We start from the raw sequence: 20,330 nt of genomic DNA, 5'->3' as shown, positions 1-20,330 counted from the left end.
AAACCAGCAAAATTTTGCTTATCCACGAATTAAAATGATTTCACAGTATGTAGTGTTTGACTTTGACAGTTTACGAGTATGTAGTGTTTGACAGTTTCATCCTTTAAAACTTCCTCAGAGTTTCTGACCGCTAGACTTACGGGTCATTCTTTCTGACCTTTAGACTTATGGGTCATCCTTTCTGACCGTTACACTTACGAGTCATTCTTGTCGATTGGTTTGCCATCTTTCAGCCACTTGACAGGCTGGTTGTGTGGATTCGATGCCTTACATTCTAAAACCAATGTTCCTGTCTCCCTCTCACGTTTGTTTTCAAGCTTTTTGAAGAACTTGATGTCGGCTGAAATGAACATAATTTACTATTGTAAACATACTCATACCAGTGTCATAAAATTTCAGCATTTAATAAAAAATGGAAATGATCTTCAGAGTTAAGAACATTAATGCTGGTTTAGAGTGATAAGAAACATTCGTTTCAAAACCATTAAAACAAGTATCAATGTCCTCAATCTAGAGTATAATCCTCCCTTCCTTTAAAAACCTGTTTACTGTTTTTCATCACCATCTACTACAGATTTAGATACAACCCTGTCCATACCATCAAAGGGCTGACTTACGTTCTACAAAGAGATTGGCAGTGGTAGATTTGTCGAGCACTTTACAGGTGTATGCCCCATCGTCTTTCATGTGACAGTTCTTCACAATCAGTCTGCGCTTGAAGTTGTCTTTTTGGATCTCGAACTTTCCACCTCCACTCAGCTCCTGATCAAAAAAACTGTGCACTCAGTATACATATACAGTCTATGAACAAGTCCTGATGTGTAGCTGTTTAGATTGATACAGTCCATTCATAAAAGTATTCAATTAAAATGACACTAAATGACCCCTAACTGACCTTTTCTCCTTTCCACCATGTGACCTCCGCTTCTGGGTCATTGACGTCACACTCAAACACAGCCTTGTCACGCTCCACCCCTTCTACATCCTCCAACAGCTTCATGAAATCCCACTCAGGTTCTATCAAACAAAAACCATTTGTTCATTTTTTAAAAATATAACCCTGGCCATATCAGGTATACAGTAAAACATGCTTATAGTGAAGTGCTGGGGACAAATAATTTTGATTTGTTATGAACATAATTGTTATATCCAATAAGTTGATAATATGTTTTAAAACTACAGAGAATAAAAATCACTTCACTGTAAGTGTGAATTCATTGTAAGCATGTTCACTATAACCGTGTTTCACTGTAAGTGTGAATTCATTGTAAGCGTGTTCACTGTAACCATGTTTTACTCGAAGTGTGAATTCATTGTAAGTGTGTTCGCTGTAACCATGTTTTGCTGTAAGTGTGAATTCATTATAAGCGAGTTTAATATACCAGAGTTTTATTGTAAGTGTGAATTCATTGTAATTATGCTCGCTGTAACCATGATTTACTGTATAGCCATTCTACTAGATTATGTTTGTGGGTTACATGCAGTCCTTTAGCTAAATATTGGTAGAGCACTGGACCATCGTGACTGAGGTTTTGCGTTCGATTCTCTGCAGAGACAAACCTAACTGATTTCTAAGAGGATGTATTGTATAGTCATTTTTTAGGTGGGTATATTGTATAGTCATTTTTTAGGTGGGTATATTATTTTTGCCTATGTTGGCGATTCCAAAGATTCACCAATATAAGAATCACTACACATCAGTACCTCAGTATGTAATACACATTGTATAAATAAATAAAAATGAATTCACTAAAATTTTATTCACCAAAATTAATGGTATACCTTGTAGACCCTAATCTGCCAAATTTGTGTTCTGCCCAAAAAAACTAGACATACAGTGTATATCCTTTGCAAATAAATGATAATTTTGGACAGTTGGTACTGACCTTCGACCTTGAGTTTACAGGATGTGGTGGCATTACTACATTCACACATGAACTCGGCCTCGTCCTCGGGCTGGGCGTCCTTGATCCTCAGGATACAGCGGTTTTCTCTTCTCTGGATCTCCATCTTTCCTGGTGTGTACTATTGTCAAGAAAAAGAGCACCTTGTATACCTATGTCAGTAACCCCATGTATTGATGAATACATCAGTTATTTTCCATGTCAGTAACCCCATGTATTGATGAATACATCAGTTATTTTCCATGTCAGTAACCCCATGTATTGATGAATACATCAGTTATTTTCCATGTCAGTAACCCCATGTATTGATGAATACATCAGTTATTTTCCATGTCAGTAACCCCATGTATTGATGAATACATCAGTTATTTTCCATGTCAGTAACCCCATGTATTGATGAATACATCAGTTATTTTCCATGTCAGTAACCCCATGTAATGATGAATACATCAGTTATTTTCCATGTCAATAACCCCATGTATTGATGAATACATCAGTTATTTTCCATGTCAGTAACCCCATGTATTGATGAATACATCCGTTATTTTCCATGTCAGTAACCCCATGTATTGATGAACACATCAGTTATTTTCCATGTCAGTAACCCCATGTATTGATGAATACATCAGTTATTTTCCATGTCAGTAACCCCATGTATTGATGAATACATCAGTTATTTTCCATGTCAGTAACCCCATGTATTGATGAATACATCAGTTATTTTCCATGTCAGTAACCCCATGTATTGATGAACACATCAGTTATTTTCCATGTCAGTAACCCCATGTATTGATGAATACATCAGTTATTTTCCATGTCAGTAACCCCATGTATTGATGAATACATCAGTTATTTTCCAAGTCCTCTTTCAAACAGTGAAGAGAAACAGATTTGTAACATATATATCTGAGAGTACCGAACATTTAAAGGATGTTGCCTGGAAAAAAAAAGAATTATTTTGAACTTCATGCATTACAAACACAGAAGATATGTGCCTAAGTGTTAGATGTCTTCGAGTATCCAACCCCTCCATAACTGATATCACATACATACAGGAAATGACACATATACAGGAAATGACACATACATACAGGAAATGACATCAATAGTTGTATAAAAAAAATTTAAAACAATATCAGACAACTAATGGACTTTGTGATAATCAACTATAAATAACACTTTATTTTTGTTACAAGGTGAAATCTGGATTAGATTAAAAGTGAAAATCCGTAAATGATACAAAATTTATACAACACATTTAAATGCCTGTCAGATTGTGAAATGTAATTGATATCCCTTTCTTTTGACCTTAAAAAGTTTATATGCATAAACAGTTCAAAACATTTAAACAATGAAGAAAATGATTTTAAATGAAAACAATATGTTTAACAAAGCAAAACTCTCTCAAATTAGCGACAAAACAGTAAACAGAACGCATGATTACTCCATATCTAAAGGTAATTTAAAAAAAAAAATCAACCATCAAAAAATGTATATCTAAGGCATATGGAATTTATCTCTGTATCTAAAGGTAATTTTACTAAATCAATGATCAGATAGATATTTCTATCTAAAGGTAATTTTACTAAATCAATGATCAGATAGATATTTCTATCTAAAGGCAATTTTACCAAATCAATGATCAGATAGATATTTCTATCTAAAGGTAATTTTACTTAATCAATGATCAGATAGATGTTTCTATCTAAAGGTAATTTTACTAAATCAATGATCAGATAGATATTTCTATCTAAAGGTAATTTTTAGACTGAAGAACATGCATACATGTATATATCAATTAATGGTCAATAAACGAACAGAGATTTCATTGCAGGTTAGAGACATTATGCAAATAAACACAACATCTAATGACTTGCATATAATAAAGAATCTAACAGTTGCTGGAAAAAAAATTGGGACAGCTTCCTAAAATACACAATTTCTAATAATAGATCTCCATGATATTTCAATCAAATTCATATCAATTTGTCAATCTAAAGGTCTGGAAGATAAAGTCTGATAGATGAGTTTATAACGGCAAATAACTAAAGAAGAAAACAAAAATAAACCCATTGAACTAAAGGCAATGTATCTGCCATGAACTTTCCACACACTTTTGATAAAATATAAATCTATAAATATCACAGATGTAACGCTTTTTTAAAATTGTCTACAGGAAAAGTGTGAAGGTATTCCTGGGTATGCAAGAGAAATATAGACGATGGAACAATCTACAGACAATAAGCCTGTCATACAGAATGATATCGTTTTGCCATCTCTACCACCAAAGGTATTCATTTCTAACTGCTTAATGACCTGTACATTCAATCACCATAGAAACGGCTAGGTTGTGTTCAAACACAACGGGGAAAATGTTAGCACTTACTTACATCTTCAGTCGAAGAAAACGAAAAATTTTGAGAAATAGGAAAAAGTTTTCTCATAGATCTACTTGTTGAATGAAAAAAAGAAAGAAATCTGTACATTCATTGCGATAAATTGTACTTTACATCTCTTTTGAAGCGGTCATCCATATTGATACAACCTCAGGGACTGAGTGGTTTCACTAGGAATCCTGACGATGACCAGAGCGAATCCTCCTTCTCTAGTGATTCATCAGAAACTTACAAGAATGAACTAATTTACCCGATCCTGAACTCGAAAGATCCTAAACCGCAGACTATAGCAGTCTGGTGTTTTCGAAAGCCCAACAGTATCGCCATCTTCCCTCCAGGGGAAACCAATCTCATGTCTCGAATTGTGAAATATTCTCAAAATCATCTTGGTTATGAAAGACACCAACACAAACTGAGGATGCTAACACCCGGGCAGTTGTCTCCCCTGGACATAAAAAGTGTATATAGTGTTCGACCTGGGTCAGTGGTCATGATATTTCCTCGTACAAAGGATCACGTTACCATCGAAATTGCTCAACTAAATGCGAGTTTCTGCCTCCCCGTCGACCCTTCCATGACTGTGTATAGTCTCAAAAAGCATGTCAGGAAAATGCGGGGGATTCCCATTGAGAGACAGGAACTGCTGTTCATGGATCAAGCCTTAGAGAATGATCATCGCTTGCTCGAGTACAGAGTCAAGAGTAGGTCTATCTTACATGTAATGATCCAGCCTCATTTTGACTTGTTGATAAATGTCGATACATTCTGGGGTATATCATACAGATTTTACGTAGATCCTTGCAGTACCGGTGCTGATGTGGTTCATTATGTGTTCAGGCGTACATTTAGTTCCACTGCTTTCAAGGAATACAATAGTCTTCATGAATTCTATATGCCAATACATGTTTTAATTCTGAGTCACAAATCTAGATTTGTTCTGTGGGATCACTGCCTAGCTGGGATGGCAATCAAATCTGGAAATAGACTTCTACTAACCACTGTTAGCCATCAAAACCACATGAAACTGCAGGCCATTTCAGTAGTCACGGATAATGGGCAAAAACATGAAGTCAAAGCTTCGATATTTGACAGATGGTCAGTGATAGCATTTATGATGCATGGTTTAACGAACATTCCAGTGGATTTCATCCGACTTTACAAAGACAATGTACCACTGAATTTCATGAGAATGATTGGTGAAGTCCCCAAGGGAAGCTCAGTTGTCCTGAATGTTGTTATGACACATGTAGATGGTGACCTCATGTTTGGGGTACCCCTGAGGGTCAACTTAGGGAATGGAATAATTGAAAATTTGAAAATTGCTGCAAACAAGTCTATTCGAAGTGTAAAGAAGAAATTAGAGCAATGGGGAGTTCCAAATGCATTGCATTATCAACTTCTGATTGAAAACAAAAAACTCCCTAATAGCAGCATAATTCAGAATGTGGTGTACGATTTAAAGACACCACTCTCATTAAGACTTGAAGATTTTGCTGTGTTTGTTCATACCCCTGATGGAGTCATTTACAAAACTTACACATCAGTGATGCAGACTATTGGACAATTCAAGCATAAAATTCAAATGAAATCGGGATTAGATATGCGTCAAAGTCGTCTAATAATAGCTGGAGAGGAACTTCATGAACATGACTCTGCTATCCTATATGATGCAGGTGTCAGCATTAAAACTTCTATATTTGTCAAAACAAGGAGTGAATTTGAGCTTTTTCACATTCTTGGAAGTTCATTTGTCACCAAGGTCAAACTTCCGATGAAACCTCTAGCTTCAGACATCGAGAAAGCTCTAAAAAATCGGAAGGACATCACAGATGGCAGCGTGAATTGCCTGCTAACCTTTATGTACTGGTTTTTTGTTCACAGAATGGTTCAAAAGAACAGAATCACTTTACGAAAGCGTATCAAGAAACGCTTACCAAAAGCAAAAGAAATGCTGTTCAATTTTAATAATGGGCGTAACCTTCCGGACATTCATCAACGTGGTGTTATGAGAGCACATTCCCTGTCTCCAAATTACTTTCCTCCTTTAAGCAGCGCAAAAGCATACCCCAAACTTCATCATCATATCACAGTACAAGCAAACCCGTCCTTTGAGCCCAGTCAGTTTTTGGATGTAGCAGATGAAGTTGTGATGGATGGTGGCTTTCAAGCAACACATCACCACCAGGTGGCGCATGGAGGCTACCACCAACACAGTCTGCACTCTGGTGTGGTTCCACTTCCCGACATTCACCACATTCCCAATAACATAGAACCACCTCACATGGCTAGAGTCCAGAACTATTTACAGGGTCCGAATCGATTCCACCACAACAGGAAACAGTTTATTTACATTGGATCAGATGAAGATGCTGAAAAGGAGACCCCTACCAAACCTACCTAGACTTAATTAACATTCAAGTTCTTACCAAGACTTAATTAACATTCAAGTTCTTACCAAGACTTAATTAACATTCAAGTTCTTACCAGGACTTAATTAACATTCAAGTTCTTACCAAGACTTAGGTTAATTATCATTATTATCACTTGATTTGTCTACACCATTGTACACCCGGTGTAGTTGGTTTACTCCTAATTAATCAAGTGCAATTTGGTGTAATGTAGTATATCAAATGTGGACATTCAGCAGCTGAGGAAATTCTCATAGGTAAAACTATAGAAGTTTTTCTCTCAAGTTTCTACTGAGACGTAGGTTAAATAATATCCCTACTGTTTTCAGAAAATAGAGACAATCATGCAAAATATAAACTTCTTCAAAATAATTTTTAACATGCAAGATATCTAATATATGTCTTATGTTAAATGTGAAATAATGATGGTGCAATCAAAAATTACAACAACTAAAAATACATTGATAAAAACACTGAAATTAGAACCAAATACCCTGAAAAAAATGTGTATACTTCGGATTATACACAAGTAATTAATATTCAGGTTAATTCGTGGGAAGTTTCCCCTTCAATATCAAAAGTCTTACTGTCATTTACCACTAATTTACATATGCATTGTTTTAAACCTGTCAGTATATCCCACTCAAATTTTGCGTTCTCACGAATTGAACCTGAACGCCAATTTTGTCAAATTAAATACTCGTGATTTAAAAGGAATCGACAGTAAATCTCTGCAAAAAAAACAATTATAGAATTCTTTACTTTGTTACAAACCACCTTGTGAAGAGAATTGTTGTTGCATACAAAAAGCTGATTGCAATAAAAACTGCACTACATCAAAAAGGGAGATGGGGAACCCAGTCCCTGTGCAATAATCAACCGAGATGTATAGATGACATTGTTAGAAGATAAAGAAGCATGATCTTATATTGTGCTGGGGGTTGAGAGGTTGAATGACATGTTTAAACATGTACTTGTGTACTGAAAATAATTAAAGAAATTGCATGGGTACATGTATTTGTATTAGAGTGCTTGAAATTTTTAAATAATATTAAAAGGGTATGGTATGTGAAGGCAATCTAACCATTTGATGCTCTGAAAATATGACTGGCCTTGGATCCCATACTAAAGCATCAAGATATGGTTAGATTGGTGCAATAGACTCTTCATAATAAAGGTCTGTTATTCAAGTTCTGTGCAGAGTATACCATTAAAAGAGAAGGATGTCAATTTATTTTTGAGAGGGTGTGCATGGGTGACTTCCCCTTACCTTGTCTGGATTTTCTCTAATAATTTTTCTCTACATTTACACAACAAAAATAAATGAAACATGTTGCACAAATCTTAAGAAACCTGCAATAAATTTCATAATTACAGAGAGGCTGTACTACAGTTCTGCTTGCTAGACATTTGAGATACATCTACAGAATGGATCTTGTCAGATTTTGTTTTTACCTGCTGTCATCAGAAGCTAAACACAAAGACAATCAAGCATTAATTCACGTAAAAATAAAAAATTCCTTAGGTTTTAAGCAGAAATTCTCGATATCAAGAGGCACTTACATCGATGTGTTCTCCATTGCGATACCATTTGACCTTTGCCCTTGGGTCAGAAACGAAGCACTCTAGCACAGCTTCCTTCCTTCTGGTGATGGCGTATTTCTCGGGTAACTTCTGCGTGAAGAAATACTCAGGCTCTTTGGCTGTAAGGATACAGAAGCTGATGTGAACATGTCTGTGACAGAAAAACTTCTCCGTTAGATTTCTGCTTATAGCATTCAATGTTGCATTTCAGTGGATACATTCCCTTAATAAAGTTGTTTACTTGTCAAATCAAATACATTTACTTTTAACCACTTTCCTTAATAACATTATTATAATGTTTTCATTCAATCAATTAAATGCAACATTAAAACTACAAGCAGGAAATCTGGGAATGAGACTTTAAAAAAACCCAATAATTTCTTGAAACCCTACACTTTCCAACATAATGAGGCTATTTCTAGGATTCACAAGCAAGTTGATCTAACATCGCTGCTATGGCCTGCCCTCTTCACTAGCGCGGCTAAGAAATCTATGCATGATTGAGAAGATATATCATCTAAAACACTTCATGCATAACTATGTACCATGCATAGATACATAATATAAATATTATGCAAAACCAACCAGAGAGAGAAAAGAATAGAAAGAAATAGATGCTCAGCTTGAATTCACCTGCAATTGTGTTGGGCAATGTTCATAGGAGTCAGGGATGGGGGTAGGGAATAGGGGCGCAGGGGCAATTTCAAGCGCTGTTCTGTTCTCATATTGGTCAGAGTATCGCAAGGTATCCTTTTCAACATTTCCCCATGAATTACAATCACATTTATTATGACCTACATCTTCTGACTACATACCTTGCACATACAACCAAGCAGACGTTTTGACACCATTACATTCCAAAGTGTACTTTCCTCCATCTTCCAATTTAATATTATTAATCAGAAGTTTGTAGGTGTTGCCCTCGTTTAGGAAATGAAACTTGTGTCCATTGAAGATCTCTAGTTTGTTTTTGAACCATTTGATTTTGGCATTGGGTTTGCAGAATTCAGCAAAGAAGGTAGATTCTTTGGTACCCTCCATGATCTTCATGTCCTGCAGATCTTGTGAAAACTTCTCTGGTTCCTATGAAACACACAGGAAAATCTTAACATGCTATCACAAAAACAATATTTGTTGCTCAATGCATAAAGAGCATGTATTCATTGTTTGCTTTTTCAATATAATCACATAAAAACTTCTGGTAAATAAAATTTTACAAATTAACTTTCTGTTTTATGAATTAAGAATTAAAATTTACATTTCAAATAATTCTGAACATTACATACATGTACTTCAAAGTAATTTCCATTTTTCTACATAAAAATCCACATTTTTTCCTATTGCTAAGAAACTTAACAAAGCATGCTTCTATTCTAAAGAAACCTCAGTTTACAGTACCTTGTAAAGTGCCTGAAATTCTAGTTTTGAGGACAAGTGCAGAATATAGACCCAGAGTACAAAATTAACATATTCTATCAATTAAGTTTGCAGACTAACATGTTCAAAGGAAACTTCTGTGCTGGTGAAATTGAAAGCATGTGTCACAGTTGGATTTCTTTCAAGCATGAAACTTTGAAAAATAAATCTTGGATGAGGGAATTGCTCAAAAAGAACATTCAATTTGAAAAAAAAGGAAGGCTTAAGGAAATATAACTTTTACAATTGGTTGTCTTGCTAAGGCAGAAAGTGAAAGGTAAATAAAAATTGAGACTGAAGAGAAGTTAAACAGGTATAAAGCATTATCTAGAGGATACATCATTTGTTAAGAGTATGATGTACATGTCTGATACCTCTTTTTTGACCTCCCTGTGCTGAAGAGTTGGCCAGTCAGGAATGAGATCGACCAATGAGGCTCTGCGCTGTTGCATGGAGGATCTACGATTTTGCTCCATAGCCTCCAGCTTGTCTACAGATGGTTTTTTAATTGGAATATCAAGTGTTTCAACTGATTGTCTTCTACTTCCTCTATCCTGATGAAAACACACACACAAACTTAACACACTCATCTAGATCACTACAGCTAAAGGGAGAAGCAGTTATTCTACGGGAAGTCTGACCTTCAGATCTGGTCTTCAGAGATGAATTTACAAACAATTATTCAGTCATTTAATGAATAAAATAAAACACAATCCAAACACCAGAAATCTGAAGATCATTCTACAGAAAATAATTACCTGATAAGCACATAATAAAATAAAATAAAATAACGGCTTTTCCAAACAAAACGGGTAGACTACGTCACCTAGCATTGATTTGTAAGCGGAAAGCAAAAATTGTTGGTCCACAACCTAAAACATTTTATCAAACTAACTTAACCTTCACTGCAAAAATCCTCTAAAAGGCAGTCTCACGTAGGAGGACAATATAGAAATTCTGCTCTCAACTTCTATAATACACCCCAAACTGACAACAATGGATGAGGGCACACTAGACCTGCCTTGTCCACAGTTTTTCTGTGTTTGAGAACAACATGAAATGGGTCTCCTTGCGAATCTGTTGAGGCGTTGGACCAACGACGCTGAGAAATATCTTTGCGTGACGGATAATAAGGCTGATCCTCCGAGATCAACGAGCTTCGTCTTGAAGGACCTACACTTGGGCACTTGCAATTCAATCAACAAATGTACAGTATTGAAAAAAAAACTACTCTATAATAACAACATGAAACCAACAAACTGGTCATCATATATTAATCAGCATTCTGCAACTTTTTCTTGGGGCTGTTGATATGGGATGATGGAAATAATCAAAATGCGTTAATAACTTGACATTTGGCTAAGAAGGCAATGTTGACGCCAAGTAACAATTAGTTGTATTCTAAGGTGCAATGGCATTTTTAAGTATTCATATTTCAATATTAACTTGTTAAATATGTAAAATTAAATGTTATATTGCTAAAAAAAAAAAAAGAAACTAAAATAATTCTGTACAATATATGTGCAGCCTTTGTAACATGATCATTCAGAACTGATGGAAAATCTTGAATATTACTTTCTATGGTGCACTTCGAGGTCAGAGTGCAGTGGAAGCATCTAGGAATAATCTTAATATTAAAAGGATTAATGTTTTTGTTAAGGGGACGTTCAATATACCTCATCTTCTTCATAAATAACCGCATTGCCACTAGATGAACGTAACTGTAACAGAATAATTTATGTAAAAAAACTAATGTATAAATGGCTGCCTGCTTTCAGATTTCATCTTGCTCATTTTTAAGAAATCAGGAAGCATAGAGCATCTAACTTGCATTGTTAGAATTCCCTTACATCATTGATTGTTGTATTCCTTCTCACCATTCCTAATTCACCTATTTCTTTATGTCATATCAGATTATAGCAGACTTTAACCAAGGATTGATGTTTTATCAAAGAGAATGGGATTCTTCAAACCTGTGGCCTGAAAATCTTAATATGACCATAATATTCATCAACATTTTTTTCTGATCAAGGAAATCACCTTTTCATCTTCACTATCACTTTTTGGAATATTCTTCAGCTGAGCTTTCATCATCTCGATCTCTGATGGCCGTCTGCCTTTCTTTTCCACTGTAAATAAAAAATCGGTATTTCGGAATTAAAATCAGACTAAATGCAGATTTTACATTCTTATATATATATATATGTACACTGCATCCAAAAATGGTGTTAAGCCTTTTCCCCTAGGGATTTAAAGTTGGGAGTTAAATTGAAAAATTGGACAAACAACATAGGAATTTTTTGTTATATGAATCTGGATAAGGATAAAGGTGTGACCAGACACCACAATGAAGACAATTGTGCAAATTGAGCATTGAACTTTTTACATACTACTTGGAATTAAGAACATGTGTCGAAAAAATTAACTTGATTTTCCAGGTATTAGACTATTAATCATCACTACAAATACACTGACTACTTGTCTATCAAATATATTTGACAACTTTTCTTATAAATTCGTACTTTTCTGAGGAAAATTTGTAGAACTTTGTTTCTGAGTTTAAGAATTACATAGGTTGTCAAATATATTTGTGAACTATAAATAACACATGGTATAAGACTATAAGACTATTCTACAATACGTGAAAGAAAGAGAGTAATAATCACTGCAACCTACTGACAGCAGTAAAAGAAAACATAGTGCTATATCAGATGTCTCAAGGTCCAAGACAAGAAATGTATACAAAAAAAGCAGTTCGTTCAATCAAGTTTTGCAAACAAAGAGGCCCCTGTACTACAGAAATACCAAAATTAATTTCCAAAGGAACTGAAGTCTGCTCTATATATCAAACATGTCTATATATCAGTGAGCTTGAATTTTTTAAGATTATATATTTTCTACGGCAGTGATAAAGATTGCTTTACCACTCAAGCATGTCACTGAGTGAGATTGTTCGTATAGAACCTGTAACAAGCAAACAGACAATACTAATTTAGCCATATAGTGACTGTATCTAAAACAGATACATATAATTGTATACTGGTACAGACATGTATACAACAGATATGAATCTAAATCCTGATAATAGCATGTATATATTTGATATAATTTATGCACATTTTCGTACTTTTTATCATATCACCTTACCAGCGGAAAATATTGAGTTTCTTGTTAATGTTTTATGATTAACAACATCTGAAATGAATATCATGTATGCTTATTTATCATTTTGTAAAAATTCAAGCTCATGGATTTTTTTTCACCGAAAGAAAACAAACTCTGTCTTTCATTCAAACACAGAATTCACTGAACCCACACATCAAAATCTACCAGAAGTAAAATTTCTATCGCAAAACGAGCCCGATACAAACCCATGGTTTGGGGTTTAGACTGAAGAGCGGGGTTTTGCTGATTACTGCCTGTTGTGAATAATTTAAGAATGAAATAATAAAAAAAAAAAAAAATACTGCACTTCATACAAGATTCAATTTTAAAATCAAAACACTTTTTGAAATTTAATAAAATAGTTTAAAATCTTTTCAATATTACAATTTATTCTTAAGATTTATTTTAATAATCGATAAATATTTAACATTTCTATTAGACAATACTGTCTAATTTTCATGAAATTCCTTATAACTGATAATGGTCATTCAAATGTTTCCTCCGTTTCTGCTCTGCATTGTACTTAATGCTACTGGTATAAAGCACATCACACAATCTCTGTATTAGTTTGACTAATGATGTCTATACCATTTCTCCTACATATCTAGATTGCACACCATATTTCAATATTGGAAATCTAAATGCATTTTACCAATTGTACCAGTAGAAATTACACATCAAAAGATTATGGAAATTCTTTTTTTTTGGGTAGGGGGATATAATTATGTAAAATAACTTTTACTTTACAAAACTCTGGAAAATCATCTACAGCAGGTAAAATTTTAGAATTTGCAAAAACTGTAATTTTGCGCATTGATTGAAAACTAGTAGAAAACAAAGAAAACACTTGAAATGTTCCAGAAATTGTCACCACAAAAACTAACTAGTAAGAGTATCAGAGAGCGGACGAGAGCACAAGAAATTGTTGACAATGTTACATCATAAAATGTTGACCTTCCTGATGAAAAACTGTCTAAAACCGTTAAAAAGAATTGAGAAATGTTTGAACATTATCAAGAATTTGAAGTACTCTGTCAAAAGAGTTCGCAGAATTGACAACAGCGCACAAATGCTACTTGTGTATAGAGACTAAGTAACTATGCACAAATATTGAATTGCAGAATGTTACAGCGCAATGCATTGGATAACCGCACTTATTTCAGCTTTAAGACATACTTGGCACATCTGAAATTGAAATTAATTACATGAAATATGGCAACCAAAGAACTGCTGCATTAGCATTTAATAGTATTTATACGGGCAAATATTACATAAACAAATAATAAGAACAGTGCATTGTTTTTGGTCTCTTAGATGATCCATTTTAAATTCATCTTATACAAATATGCAACAAAACCATCAGCTTTCATAAAATCTGGCTTCAGAGCTTATATGAAGTAAAATAAAACTTATAACTTCGGTAAGCTAGCTAGCTGCAATTCTTATATAGCTTCAATGCGATACCAAGCTTTATTCTCACAATGAAAAATAAACCTAACAGTATCCGGTGTTAAACACGTATGTTTCTGTACCTGGTTTAAGTGATCCCCAATCAATGTCCTCATCATCCTGTTCATTTTTCTTGTGATCCCTGAAAATAAATTTATGATTTAAGTTTAGATCATTTTCATGTGGTATGCATCATAGTAGCAAAACCCAAAGCACAAAAATGTTTAAAGAAATTAAAGTTCTGGATATTTTCAAATTAAGCTAATTGGGTTACACAGATGTCATTTCCTGTTAAAATATTGCAGTTAATTTGAATTTCATTCTAATTCAATACCTGTGTTTCAATAAATTTCTGTAATCTAGCTGAGAGTCTTTGGGATCTGAAGTGAATAAAGAAAAACATTTTACCCAGTGATATAGAGTGTTATGCATCTTAATATTTTACCCAATGTTATATGTAAAATTACATATATGTGACAGCTGTTGATGAAAAACAATTTATTCACAAACGTTCCTTTACCAAGTTTATATGTTATGAATATCTTCATTCACTCTGATGAACGAAAACGGTTTGCTCTTGTCATATAAGTAACTGTTAATGAAGAAACAAATAGATGTTTGCTGTGGTGGTGGGTTCTGTTTACATCGTAGCACAAAGAAAGTTAAGTTTTATATTTCTGTGCTTGTTTACAGAGGAGTCTGATAGCAACAGGCTAAGATCACTGAGAGTGAATGCAACCCTTGTTGCAAACTTCAACAACAGTGAAACAGTAAGCTTGCAGCTCTTTCAATTAATCAGCTGTTGTTTCACACACGTCAAAGCTAAATTTGACATCCGACATAGGTTTCTCTTTCAATATCAAAAGGCATTCCACAAGTGGTAATTCATTTCTGTGTATTTTTTTTATATAAATCATTTAAATCTCTGTGTATTAATGCATTACTGAATCTCAGAAAAGTGCCAAACTTTCAGATTGCATTGGACAGCATATGTATAGTGTATTTTTCTTTATCACCAGCTACGATAAGGTAGCTACCCCATTCTAAACACCCTTACCTTTGACAACCACACTCCATGTCACTTCATCAACAAGTACTCCACACCTTAACTTTCATACTCCATGTCACCTCACCAACTAGTACTCCACACCTTACCTTTCACACTCCATGTCACCTCACCAACTAGTACTCCACACCTTAACTTTCATACTCCATGTCACTTCATCAACAAGTAAACCACACCTTACCTTTCATACTCCATGTCACTTCATCAACAAGTAAACCACACCTTACCTTTCACATTCCATGTCACCTCATCAACTAGTACTCCACACCTTACCTTTCACACTCCATGTCACCTCACCAACTAGTACTCCACACCTTAACTTTCATACTCCATGTCACTTCATCAACAAGTAAACCACACCTTACCTTTCATACTCCATGTCACTTCATCAACAAGTAAACCACACCTTACCTTTCACATTCCATGTCACCTCATCAACTAGTACTCCACACCTTACCTTTCACACTCCATGTCACCTCATCAACTAGTACTCCACACCTTACCTTTCACATTCCATGTCACTTCATCAACAAGTAAACCACACCTTACCTTTCATACTCAATATCACCTCATCAACAAGTAAACCACACCTTACCTTTCATACTCAATATCACCTCATCAACAAGTAAACCACACCTTACTTTTCATACTCTATATCACCTCATCAACAAGTACTCCACACCTTACCTTTGACAAACACACTCCATGTTGCCTCATCAACAGGTACTCCTTCCTGTTCCAAGATGGCAGTGTACTTGGCCTCGTCTGTGAATCGTGATCGCCTGATTTGCAGGGAACTCTTGTTTCCTGAAGTAATGATCTTAGTACGACTGTCGTTCTTTAGTTCTCGACCTGCTCGTAGGTAGCGCACGGCAGGAGCGGGGGCATCCGACTGGACCTCAATATCCAACTTACACGAAATGTCATTCCCTGCATTTGTGAATAAATTATAGTGTCATTTAATTAAAACTCCCAAATGAGCTTCTGAGTGTTGGAGGCGATTTCTCTGTTTAAGGAAAATGTAGTAATACATCAAAGATACAGGGAACATTGATATAAATTATCTTGTCTATTTATGATGTTGTGCATCCTTATTTTAACTTTGGCATCAAACTTTAAGTAATATTCACATTATTGGTCACTGTTAAAGAAATTATAGATCCACCCCACCTTCATCCACGCTCTGATTGGATGGTTTCCCTTTGAACTTGTGAGTCGGTCCATCAACCTTTTTGCCGGGCTCTGCGGCTTGTTTCTTTTTCACTACTATTCTTTTGGGTCCTTGTGTTTCATATTCCCCATTCTGTTGGAAACAATATCAAATTAGATTACTTCATTTGTTTTTATTTAATCCATCTCAAATGGAACAGTACAACAGACAGTCTTGATCCAGTAATAATATTCGGTGTATTCTTAATTATTTTCATGTGGAAACAGAATCAAAGGGGAAAAAAAACCCAGATAAAAACCAAACTTACCTTTTCAGGTGTTCCTTCTAAAAATAAAAATAAATTGCTTTTAATAATTTTTTTTAACATTTTTATTTTCCATAACAAATGTTAAAATATTGAAACTAAAGTATAAAAAATTCAAAAGTTGAATAATCTATAAGGAGCACAGTAGGTATTACATGGAAAGTTAAGAAACTTAAGTTAAGAAACTAATAGTTTGGATTTCTTCTTAATGACAATTTTATCATGCCACAACATTTATAAATGCAGGTAAAGGGATGTTTTATCTACAAAATTAGCATTAAGACTATACAATAAAAATAAGAGATGACTACTAACCTGAACCTCGGCTTAAATTTAGTTCTACCCCCAACTTTGATTCATAAGAATAAAAATTTTCTGAGGAAATCAAAATGAAGCAATGAATGAGAACCAAAGACTGGACAACAACGGCACTATACCTAGAGACAACACCAAGCTCCGACTGCCGAGCTACCTACCGTCGTTCGTTAAGATGGCTGGGATGTTTGGTTTATCATCGTCAGCCTCGTAACCGTCCTCAGAACCCACAACACCATGGATCTCGTCTTAGGAACCAAATTAAGCTACTGATTTATTATCATCTTGATTTTCTTATAACATCATGTACATACAAAACTGCTGTTATACCAACAAATAAAACTGATAAGAAGTTTTGTGTGAAAACTTGAATGCAACCTAAGTGCAATTCTATAGCAAGGATGTAATTTATTGAGACAAGTTTTTGTTGCGTATATATACATTAAGGTGAATCGTTTGAACATACATGTAATTATGATATGACATACAAACAGTTACATATAATACAGCGTAAACATTTTTGTCTTTGCAGATTTACTCTCAATAAATCCTCCATTTTTTGGTCATATCTTGAATGAATGTTTAATATCTACATGGAAAATATATACGGTATATATATAAAACTTTCATATACTATAAAAAAAAAAAAGTCTAATCTAATAAATGTTTCAAAAAAGCTTTAGAAAATATCAGAAAGAAAAAGAGCTGTTGTAGAAATTTTATGCATTCTTTAATCTACGTGAAATTAGTAGACACGGAAAGAAAGTAGAACATCTATGCTGTAAACAAAGGTAGAAATATACAAGAAGCCTACATGTACATGTTAGAAATAAACATTCACTGTACATATCTTGCACATTTCAATCTTTTCTTTCTGTAGTATAGTGCTGGAAGACATATACCGACAGTGTGCGTGTTATCTCCCTTAGTAGAGACTACAGAGTTACTAAATAGTGAATAGAGAGACAGGTGTGCCAGTTTTTCATTATTGATATAACAAGCAGTGTATACATGAGCGTTATATTTTACATTTTATACACATCTCATGCTGGCCAACAGGGTGAAATTCACAGTTTTTGTGTGTCAATCTTTGCTTTGTTAGTAGATAAACAGCTGATGTACCATGGCAACAGTCACAGTCGTGGTATAGTTTACCGAATCTTGATGAAAAAATTTCACATTAACAAACTCCGTTTCTCTAAACTTTCATTATAAAAAATATTTTTCTAAATGCAGATAAGACCAAGCACACAGGTACATCATAATTGACAACACCAAGATAATATAAATACTTCTCGCCCTGCTGACTTTAAGCAATTTGCAGACTTACCCTCTTCCAATATGGTGGTAGGTTTCTTCTGATAGGGTTTTAATTGCCTTGGTGAATTCTTATTGGCTGTTGACAAATGACATCATTTACAAGGAAAATAATTAACATTGCAGATAGAGTCAGGACCACAACATGTAGAGGGGGGCACCTTACCCACCTCAAGCCGACAACAGCGAGGGGAATCGTGGTACGATTTTTATTTTGGTTTGTATTGACCAAAATTTACCTTGTTCGTCACCAATAACAATTTTGGGGGCTTCAGGTTTAGGCTCCTGTTTTGGTTTTTCAGGAGCCTTAGGCTCTTCCTTAGGCTTTTCTGGAGCCTTAGGTTCTTCCTTAGGCTTTTCTGGAGCCTTAGGTTCTTCCTTAGGCTTTTCTGGAGCCTTAGGTTCTTCCTTAGGCTTCTGTGGAGCCTTAGGCTCTTCCTTAGGTTTTTCTGGAGCCTTAGGTTCTTCAACTATAGGTTTTTAAACAGGTTGTGTGTTCAAAGGAAGAAAGGAGAAAGACAAAGAAAAAATAAGTAAATAAAACAGAAAACAGAAAAAACCAACTAAGTTAAAACTATAGATAAAGTACAAGGGAGAAAAAATTCCAAAAAATAAAATTTAAAGAAAAGAATTTTGAAACTAACATGCTGGTAAACCAATAATATATACATGAGAAAATAAAACATGTAAAAGACATTTACAGGCATGGTAGACTCCCACACACAAAAAATAAACCCAAGCAATCTATGCTGTACTATGGAGGTCAAACAAACACTACAGTGTGTTACTGCAGTCATCCAGCTTTCATATTATTCTAGGAATTATGTCAGTGCTCTTGTTTCTGTTCAATCTATCTTTCTTTTATTGATCAAAAACACCCAAGTTTCTTTCTTCTTCTTTTTTTTTTCAGCAAATGTACACATAATTTCCTTCAATACTTTTTCGTTTTTTTTTTTTTAAATTTTGATTTTTACGTATTCAGTCTGTTTGTCTGCCTACAGAGCTGCACACCTACCTTTTTGTTGGGCTTCCTCTTTTTTCTGTAAAATACAGACAATTTTTAGGATATAATGAGATTCAGCGATAACAGTTAATATAAAGTTACACTAGTAAAAATTTACATTTACATGAGTATCTTAATCATAAAAAGATTCATCAGTGCGGGGTATTTATATATATGATGTAACACTGAGTGTAATGCTTGCTGCCCCATATAATTTTTCCAGTAATACAGAATTACATATATTTTGATAAAATGTATTTTTGTATTGCTTCTATACATCTCTCTGTAAAACTTTGCATGATCCATACTTTAAAATTTTTTCCAATCTCCATTACTCAGGATTATTTGCAACAAAACTGAAATGCAACCGTGTGGTTCTTAAAAAGTTAAAAATGGTTTGTTTTAAAAAACAACTGACAATTCAACACCAATTACAAGAAATTTCAGATATATTTTGATCAGGAAAGCTGACTCAACACCCTAAACATGAAAATAACCTCTTGTTTCTTTTCTTCTGGTTTCTTTTCTTCTGGTTTCTTTTCTTCTGGTTTCTTAGGTGCTGCTGTAAATTAATAAAGTTAAACTGTGAAATTAAACAATAGAATAATGCACAACTACACACAACCCTCTCTACTCCTTACATCAAAACCAAGAAATTAAGCAGTGGTGAATGTGGCATAGCCAGAATATTTATCTAGAACTGACTTTAATACTGATTTTGATAAAAAACAAAAACAAAGCAAAACAACAACAATCCCCAAAAAACGAAACTCACAAGGAGCAAATTACAGTTGTATCAATACAAAGAATAACAAACACATGAAACATATAT

At 34.4% G+C, this 20,330-nt stretch overlaps 2 protein-coding genes across 3 annotated transcripts in view; one reads left to right on the top strand and one right to left on the bottom strand.

The window, feature by feature from the left end:
* The window catches only part of LOC125682925 (twitchin-like), a 93,197-nt gene that overhangs the window by 44,991 nt on the left and 27,876 nt on the right, over nucleotides 1–20,330 (bottom strand). The window contains exons 15-32 of one of the 2 annotated variants that reach the window (XM_056141067.1): nucleotides 19,996–20,060; nucleotides 19,511–19,535; nucleotides 18,735–18,965; nucleotides 18,509–18,574; nucleotides 17,340–17,426; nucleotides 16,867–16,883; nucleotides 16,559–16,691; nucleotides 16,076–16,318; nucleotides 14,657–14,702; nucleotides 14,406–14,464; nucleotides 11,749–11,837; nucleotides 10,083–10,262; nucleotides 9,108–9,375; nucleotides 8,272–8,411; nucleotides 1,887–2,025; nucleotides 896–1,017; nucleotides 618–762; nucleotides 199–340 (exon numbers count right to left, since the gene is read on the bottom strand). In XM_056141067.1, coding sequence (XP_055997042.1) covers nucleotides 199–340; nucleotides 618–762; nucleotides 896–1,017; nucleotides 1,887–2,025; nucleotides 8,272–8,411; nucleotides 9,108–9,375; nucleotides 10,083–10,262; nucleotides 11,749–11,837; nucleotides 14,406–14,464; nucleotides 14,657–14,702; nucleotides 16,076–16,318; nucleotides 16,559–16,691; nucleotides 16,867–16,883; nucleotides 17,340–17,426; nucleotides 18,509–18,574; nucleotides 18,735–18,965; nucleotides 19,511–19,535; nucleotides 19,996–20,060 — 2,197 coding nt within the window. Of the gene's footprint in view, nucleotides 1–198; nucleotides 341–617; nucleotides 763–895; nucleotides 1,018–1,886; nucleotides 2,026–8,271; nucleotides 8,412–9,107; nucleotides 9,376–10,082; nucleotides 10,263–11,748; nucleotides 11,838–13,079; nucleotides 13,128–14,405; nucleotides 14,465–14,656; nucleotides 14,703–16,075; nucleotides 16,319–16,558; nucleotides 16,692–16,866; nucleotides 16,884–17,339; nucleotides 17,427–18,508; nucleotides 18,575–18,734; nucleotides 18,966–19,510; nucleotides 19,536–19,995; nucleotides 20,061–20,330 lie in introns of both variants that reach the window. The other variant, XM_056141066.1, reaches the window with a different exon arrangement.
* LOC125682924 (uncharacterized) lies at nucleotides 4,083–11,205 on the top strand. The gene is made up of 2 exons (XM_056141068.1): nucleotides 4,083–4,194; nucleotides 4,428–11,205. The coding sequence occupies exons 1-2, from the start codon at nucleotides 4,126–4,128 to the stop codon at nucleotides 6,699–6,701; spliced, it is 2,343 nt and encodes a 780-aa protein (XP_055997043.1). The 5' UTR covers nucleotides 4,083–4,125; the 3' UTR covers nucleotides 6,702–11,205.

This window comes from Ostrea edulis, chromosome 6, assembly GCF_947568905.1.
Source record: "Ostrea edulis chromosome 6, xbOstEdul1.1, whole genome shotgun sequence".
In the NCBI taxonomy this organism is placed as follows: domain Eukaryota; kingdom Metazoa; phylum Mollusca; class Bivalvia; order Ostreida; family Ostreidae; genus Ostrea; species Ostrea edulis.
The sequence above is the reverse complement of the archived record's forward strand: the minus strand, read 5'-3'. Positions and strand labels throughout refer to the sequence as shown.